We start from the raw sequence: 8,570 nt of genomic DNA, 5'->3' as shown, positions 1-8,570 counted from the left end.
TACTTAGTAGACTGCATTTTGAAAGTACGGCGAAATTCCATAGAAATTCCTCTAAATATATGTTTATTCATTAGTTTTTTTTTCAGTACGCTGTTTGTTGTGTGACTGGACTTTGCATCGGTGCCACATTCATGTCACAGCAGGTGTGAGTGAAGGGTTGGTGGGGAGTGAGAGTGAGGTGAGGGTTGGGAGGTTGGGCAGGGTGTTAGGACTGGACTTAATGGGTAGGGGCTGAGGTAGCGCATGCATCTTCACCCAAAGAGGAGTTTGACTTTCTCTCAGTGCCTGTTCTCACACGGACTCACACAGGCTCACACACAGAGCTCTCAGCTCGGCTCAGCAGCTCTGACCACCCGCAGATGATGCTTCAGTGCGACTTCACATGAGATTACTGCAGGACTGAGCAGAGTTGTGGCTCTGCAGCTGATGGGCTTCTCTTCTTTCTATCTTTATCCCACTTTTATTTGGACACTGGGAAGAAATAAATAGCTTAACACACACTGTTGGGAGGCAAATTAATGGCGCCGACACGGAGGGGATTTCCCTAGGCTGCATTTACACCAATGGATCTGCTCACAAGTTCTGAATGGGCCAAATTGTGTTTGGCACATTAATTTTCACACATCTTTTTTGTGAAATCATTTTTGCAAGAACATCAACACTTAAGAGCTTACAGTTTTTGGGGGGATTTTCACTGGAAACAAAGTAAGTTTAAATGTTTATATTTTTAGAGGACTGTTTAAAGGCTGTGTGTGTCATTTTTCAGATGAAACGAACTCTACTGAAAAAACAGACACAGTTTAGGATTAATTCATTACTCATTAGAGAGACTGATGATATTTATTGTGTTGCTTACGTGTTTGCCTCAGGGATGTGCTCTATAGTCGTGCTTCATCAGTGGAGTCTGGCTGTGTTCTTGCTGTGCTCTCCGGTGACTCTCGATGGGAGACCAGTTGATGCACTTAGTAGCAGAACGTGAGTTACCTTTATGATACCTTTAAAAAAACGAATAAACAAATTCTATGCAAGATCTCGAAAAGCTGGGAATTTAAGAAAAAAATATCTGAGAATTTCTACAGTTTGAATATTTTAAAGTAAGGCACAGGATGTTTTCTCTGTTTTAGGTCCATATCAAACTCAGATTAGTGACAGCTCTCACACTTGTTTATGCTGCCACCTACTGTATTGAGGTTTCATAAAGCCTGACCTTAAATTTATGCTAGCCAACCACTTCTAAAACTATAAAAGTACGTTAACTTAACACTGAGATGTCAAATAAAATTCAAAGTTGGAACAAAAAAAGTTCTTAAATCAGGGACTGACAGAGAATCAGACACTTTATTAATCCCAGAGGAGATGATATATTCCTCTGGGATTAATATTCAGCAGTAATCTAAGAGATGTCAGAGACTGAAACGGATTTCTAATAGTCCACCATGTGGCTTTTTTACCACCTTTGTCTTTGATACAATTTAATCTAACTTTGGCACTTTTTTTTTTGCTGTAAGGAAGAGGTCAGTAGGCCACGCCCAGCTGATGCATGATAAGGGACGCACCATACACGAGTACACGCGCCGCATGTGGCTACACGAGCTGCTGGAGGAGGTGCACACGGCTGATGATCGTGCTCCACCTGCGCAAAGCAGAACCTCAAGCCAAAGCTTCAGTGGAAACCACCAGAAGCCCTCGGGGGCCACCAAAGATCTCTCTGACAGGTTCAGGCAGGACAGAGTGGGCCCTAACCTCCCTCAGGAGACCAACAAAGCTCAGGCTTATAAGGAGTCACTTAAAGTTGCCACCAAGAGGAAAAAAAAGGTGAGGCTGGGCCGGCGTAGAGAAAACGATAAGAAGAGGAGGCGAGCACGGTCTGTCCTAACAAAGGCGCCACCACGGATGGCTATCTAAAAGCAAAAAATCAAAAAAACAGTACCCTTTATGTGGTACTGCACTAAGACACTGACGCAGGCTGACTGATGCCTGACAGACTCTAACGATGCCAGACTCAGTCACTTCATATCATAACCCTGAGTTTGTGCTTGTATATTAATATTTGGCTTTGTTGTTTGTATTTTTGCTGTAAAACAATCTCACACTTCATTTTAGTTTCATGATAACACCTGCTTAGGTCCATATTTATTTGGAAAATCTTTACAACTCTGCAGCCCTGATTTACTTCCAAGCAGTGATATGTTTTGTAGTTTCAGATGTATGCAAATAGAGCACGGGAGGAAGTATTTATTTCCTATACATGATAACTTCTACAAATAATGCGATGCTGGGCAACCTGCTTTTTGTTTGGCTCTGAGTGCTGACCGTTATGGACTTACACACAACAAACTGGTCAATGAATACATCAGTTCATAATTTATTGTACTTTAAAATGTATATTTATTTTGTGAATGTATTTCAGTGCTGCTGACTAAATTCCATAATGCACTTTAGCTATATCCTGTATATGTTCTTTTGTGGTTGAGATTATGGTTTAGTAATTTTTTTTCTATGATGGTCCTGCTTTTCTTTCACACCTTAGATAACTCAGCGTACGCTTCATTAAACCCACTTCAATCACTTAACATTGGATTTTTCTTTTACATTAAGCCAGAATCATCTACTGGACAATGTTCTGCACGTGCACTGAGGGCATACTGTATAATTTTCCAGTTATTCAAACATTAAATATGTAGTCCTTAGAGCTATTTTTTTATTCTCTGTGTCTTTATTACCAGGATATATGCAGCTCAAATGGAAAATCTGGCATTAAGAAAGAGCCAAAATGATTTGCTGAGAAAAATTATTCAAACAATTTGATTAATTAGGACTCCTTCTTAAAACAAAGCATTTAATATTTTGAATATTTAATTTTTGACTGTGAGACCAAAAAAAAAGCAAAAACAAAAAAAAAGAAAAAGAAGCTTATAAAGGCACTGATAATTGTGAATTTGTTATTCAAATTATAAAAATGTAGAAAATAGGAGAAAATTTAGAAATGGCAAATTACTAAGAGACTAATAATCCTCCAAAACCATGGTTCAAGTCACAGCTCAAGTTTTTAGAGAGGATGAATTTAGAACAAACATGAAAAAAAGATTTTTTTTAGTTTTTTATCACAGACCTGATCATATGATTATCAGCAAAATATCCCCCTTTAACCAGGCATTGCCAGCTCCTCGTGGGTGTCACATTACAACATTATGATGCAGTGAACTGTGTCGGTCTGTATCACCTAGAAATCCTAAACTCAATGGCCAACTTGTTAGGCAGATATGTTGAGCTACTCACAAATGCAACTATCTAATAAACCAGTCACACCTCGTGTATTTAGCCATGGGCACGATGACCTGAATGACCTGCTAAAGTTCAAGTTTAAGAATGGGGAAGCAAGGTGATTTAAGTGACTCTGAACGTGGCATGATTGTTGGTGCCAAATAGCCAGGTCTGAGTATTTCAAAAACTGATGGTCTACTGGGTTTTTCCAACACAAAGATCTCCTGGGTTTACAAAGAATAGTCTAAAAAAGAGAAAATACTCACTGAGTGGCAGTTCTCTGGGTAAAAAATGCCTTTTTGATGCCAGAGATCAGAGGAGAATGGTTAGACTGGAAAAACACTCACACAACACAACAAATCAACCCTTGATGAAGACCACACCAAGTGCCGTGCTAAGAGCAAAAACCCAAGGATAGAAATTACACAACTTCACGAAAACTAGACAATAGAATAGTTGAAAAATGTTGCCTGGTCTGATGAGTCTAGGTTTCTGCTGCAACATTTGGATGGTAGGGCTAGAATCTGGCATTAACAACATGAGAGCATGGATCCATCAATGGTATCAATGGTTCCAGCTGCTGGTGGTATAATGGTGTTAGGGATATCGTCTTGTCACACTTGAGCCCCTTAGAAATGAAGTGAGCATCACTTGTATCCCACAGCCTGAGTAATGTTGCCCAGTAATCGCTTTTTCACAGTGTACCCGTCTTCTAATGTCTGTTTCCAGCAGGATAACTTGCTCAGATCATCTTAAACTGGTTTCTTGAACGTGATAAGTAGTTCACTGCACTCACCAGCCTCCACAGTCACCAGATCTCTACCTGCTGGACCACTTTTGGCATGTGATGAAACAGGAGATTCACATCACCAATCTGCAGCAATTGTGTGATGTTGTCATGTCAACGTGGACCAAAATTCCCGAAGAGCATCTTTAACATAAAAAGTTAAGGCAGTTCTGAGAGCAAAAGGGGATCCAACCCATTATAAGTAAACTTGGCGTACAGTACTCTTTTATATCCTATGCAAGTAAGTATGCAATATATACCTTTTCTGACAACACAAGGGATTATTTGCATCATCAAAAACTAATCTGAGCTAGAAAATGCAATTTTTAAGAGCCTTCTGTGACCGTGTGTTGTCTTTGAGATCACTACCAAGTTGCTTTTTTTTATTTTAACCAGCACTTCAGAATAGAAACAGATTACAACATTTTCTGAAAAAACATTTTATTTATCCAATAACTGATTAATTATTATATTATATTGTTATTATAGTGCTCATTGTAAGTTTTCCCTCACAGTCTTTGAAAAATAGTTACAAATGCTATTTGTAACTATTATTATTATCAAGATAAAATAGTATGAATAATAGTAAGTGTAACATTTGGGTCAAAACAGACGTTTAAAATGTTTGCTGAAGGTAGCAGCGTGGAAAAAAAGTGTTGTTGACTTTCGGCATGAACAGAACACAATGAAGCTGTTAATGTTCCACTTGAGAACACGTGGCACTTTAACAGCCACTGAATGTAAGATACAGACACCGATAATGGAGGGGTTAGCAGATGCATCGACGTCAGCTATCCTGAACTAAGAGCAGCAGTGTACACCATTAGCTAAAATGAGTCATAAAAGCTGTGGAAAGCCTGATAAAGCCACCCTTAGGAGCCTGCAGCTCACACTGAAGAAATCAAACAGTGCAGAGAAAAATTAATATCTAGAGACGGGAAAGAACAGAGAACATAATCAATGAGCTAGGTGGGTTTTTTTTTTGACATCGCTCACTGGCCATATTATGGGATTAGGGGTGTTGATTTTAAAACGTTATTTGTGCAGTATGAATGAACTTTACTTTCCTAGTTAGCATTTTAAACTACACCCCCCACCCCCCCAAAAAACAAAACAAAAACAAAAAACAAAACAAACAAAAAAACATAATATGAGCAAAAGATGGTTTATAATACACCAAAAAGTAGTGGTAAAGATAGAGGTAAGCACATTTATATTCATGCATTTCTCTTTATATGCTCTCAGGTTACATTTGATGTAGAGTTTTGAGTATTTTGCTCCCTCTCTTTGGTCCACACATATCCATAAATGCACACTGCAGGTAAGTACTGGTGAAAAACTCGTGAAGCTAATACTAATGCTAGTTTGTTGCTATCAAAGACAGGTCGCGGCTGCGCCTACTTACGAAACATAGATAACATAAATCCATCTTTCCCTCTGTTCCTTAGTTGTGATGGAGTGTTTTATGAGGTAGTGAAGGTGAACTTTGACCTTTTGGTTTTAAAACATTATTATTTTATCATTTTATCCTATTAGAAATTTGTGTAAAATCTTTGTAAGAATTAGCGCAAGAACTTATTTTATGAAGTAAAAGTAAAATCTAATCAGTTCATCCTTGAGTCCAAGTGAACATTTGTGATGAATAATAAGAAAATCTAAAGAAAAACATCTCAGGGCTAAGATATCACATTCAAACATAAAACAGCGAAATTGGCACAGTGTCAGCTTGAACTGCCAAATCTTGGAAAAGCTTTCATTCTGTTGTTTGTGTTCAAGAACAGACGTTTGTAGTTATAAATAGACTTCTGACAGGAAGTGTTTGGCTCACAGGGCATACGCACTCAGACATTAAACATTTCATATAAATACAGTGAATTGGTTGTGAACTCCTACTGCAGTAGGCCTACCCTTGAAGGTAGGCCTACTGCAGTAGCCCCGTTTTCTGTCTTTTTCATGTTTTAAATGCAAAAGAAATCTTTCCCTCAAGTAAAGCTTATCACTATCATACTGCAAATATCACATTAGTGAAATAATCAACCCTTTTGTTTGATTAGAGGTTAAAGAAAAACTGCTACTGTTTACTTTTGCAATGCTTATTGCTGCTGTTCCCACACATCTTATAGGGCATTCACATTTATCAGTGTGTTTATCATCTGCTCAGGTTTACATTGGTGCCTAGTTAGCTTTGATGATTAATTGCCAGACAAAGCACCTTTTATGTCCCTAAATAGGCCAGTGTTGTCTATTCATGTACTGCTAGACTACAGAGCTTCAAACATCATATAACAAAACTAAGAAACATGAATGCTAACAAAACACGTATGCACTGTATATCACTGATCGCTCCCAGAGTGACCAGAGTCCATTTCTCTTTAAACCTAGTCAACCAGAATCAATCTGGCCCAAGTAATGTTTGCCTTTCTTGCCTTCACATTCAGCGATCACACTTTGTAATGAGTCCTGAGAGGCTCTCACATCTCCCTTCAGTCTGTTTTAACGGGATACAAACCAGCAAATTTTCCATTTTACATAATGAGGTTAGTTCACTTGTGGACATGAGCTAATAATGGAGGTACAACAATGGTAAGTAAAAAATGATTAACCTGAAGTCTCTTTCCAATGCTATCACGTCTGAGTTAAACCATATTAATTAGTTTAACATTATATTTAGTGTAAATGTAGATATTTAGTAGCTTTCAGCGTTGTCTTAAAGTGATATTGAAATAAATTTGGCTTGTCGGTAAACAAAAGTGTTGATTAGTACATTTACTCTGCCTTGCATCATATATGTGTTTTGGTATATATGTGTCATTTACTGTGACTTGTAGGTCTACACAAGCCTTACAGGTGCCATGTGATGAAGCTGTCACTTGTGTGTTAACATTAAGCAGAGTAAATGTGACATAAACAGGACTTCAGCTTGTTTAGTCATTAATCTGGCTTTTATTTCCCTAATTAATTTATTGTTCTTTTTTACCCCAAATCTCAAAATCCAAATGTCATTCTTTTCTGACAGGTGATGTCACTCCGATGACAACATGGCTGTTCCCAACACCTATGGGTTAATCTTTGCCTGTACCTGTGGTGTGATCCTGGGCATTGGGCTGTGTGCCAACCTGCTGGTCTTCTCTTTGTTTGCCAAGTACAACACACTGCGTAAGAACCGGCTCGATATCCTTCTGTTCAGCATGACTCTGGCTGACTTCCTAACTCTCCTGCTCATCCCTTTCACACTGCACTCTGCTGTAAGTCACTCCTGGCCTCTCGGTGACATCTCCTGCAAGGTTTACCAGTTCCTGCTAGCCTTCAGTCTGGCAGCCAGCACCTATTCGCTGTGCGCTGTGTCCATGACCCGAGCCATGATCATCACCAACCCGTACCAGCCTCCCACCATGGATCTGGTCATTCTTATGTTTGTCTTGGTCTGGGCCCTCAGCTTCTTTATTAGCCTGCCTCTGCGAATGTTTGCTACCAAAAAGAGCATGGGCCCAAACCTGACAAACTTCACCTTCTGCCTTCCAACCATTCATGAGCACCACTACCAAGTGGTCCTAAGCCAGTTTGTACTTTACTACTTTATTCCGATGCTAGTCATTGCATTCAACTATGTCCGTCTGGCTCTGTTTCTCCACAAGAGTCCCGTAATGTCAGTGTCCAGTGCCAAAAACACCCGCAGAGCCTCTGTCATGGTTTTCTTGGCTGCAGCTACCTTCTCAGTGTGCTGGCTGCCTAGTTATGTGCTGGAGCTGTGTGTGTACCTGGGGCTGTATCGCCACGGAGCGGCTTGGGATATATTCCACTTTATCTGTACTGTGCTCCAATACCTGCACCCCTGTGTCAACCCAGTGCTCTATGTGCTGCTGTCTAAGCGCTACCGCCACAGGAGGGCAGCCTGGCTCTTCAGCTGTAACAGGAACAGGGTGCAGCCGCAGGTCACCAGCGTTACCACGGACAGCCTTTAGAGTCAGCTGATTTGTTTGTGCATCAGGCAGTGAGCTGAAGACACCTTTTTGTTACAGTTACTGTTTGTACAAATCAAAATTTCTGCTGTGTCTGCCATTTTTTTTAGTTGTTGCTGTTGTTGACATTTGTGATTATTTCAGTTTCCCATTCCAAGTGTGCTCTTTAAATATAGAAGTAAGTAGACACGAAAAGTCTATTTTCAGGCGTGACACATCTGCTATGTGCCTTAAAAAGCAGGAGGAATCCGTTTCTGTATCGCTATCTTAATGACGATTTGTCTTTGAAACAATATCCTACTTTATTTTTACAAATGACTGTGATTTCCCACCACCATCAGGGGGTCATGTCATGTATTATGTCATTTGGAAATTTTCTTTCCCCATCATGTTGAAATGTGTTTGAGGATTAATACAGATCTGATTACAATGTATCTGTTTTAACAGAAACACATTCAGAAGAATCATGAGATCACAATCACTAGAGAAACCGTCTGTATTTGTGGTGTAAATGTAAAAATATGTAGAGGTTTTTCAGACTTAATACATCATGAAGCTTG

General features: G+C 39.4%; 2 protein-coding genes across 2 annotated transcripts; both read left to right on the top strand.

Annotated features, from left to right (window-relative positions):
- The first annotated feature begins 308 nt into the window (after positions 1–308).
- LOC134631799 (parathyroid hormone-related protein-like) lies at positions 309–1,905 on the top strand. Its single transcript, XM_063480355.1, has 3 exons — positions 309–705; positions 870–975; positions 1,509–1,905. The coding sequence occupies exons 2-3, from the start codon at positions 872–874 to the stop codon at positions 1,903–1,905; spliced, it is 501 nt and encodes a 166-aa protein (XP_063336425.1). The 5' UTR covers positions 309–705; positions 870–871.
- Positions 1,906–7,089: 5,184 nt separating this feature from the next.
- On the top strand, positions 7,090–8,013 carry LOC134630897 (galanin receptor 2a). The gene has a single exon (XM_063478664.1). The coding sequence runs from the start codon at positions 7,090–7,092 to the stop codon at positions 8,011–8,013; it is 924 nt and encodes a 307-aa protein (XP_063334734.1).
- The last annotated feature ends 557 nt before the right edge of the window (positions 8,014–8,570 follow it).

This window comes from Pelmatolapia mariae, linkage group LG7, assembly GCF_036321145.2.
Source record: "Pelmatolapia mariae isolate MD_Pm_ZW linkage group LG7, Pm_UMD_F_2, whole genome shotgun sequence".
Taxonomy (NCBI): Eukaryota; Metazoa; Chordata; class Actinopteri; order Cichliformes; family Cichlidae; genus Pelmatolapia; species Pelmatolapia mariae.
The sequence above is the reverse complement of the archived record's forward strand: the minus strand, read 5'-3'. Positions and strand labels throughout refer to the sequence as shown.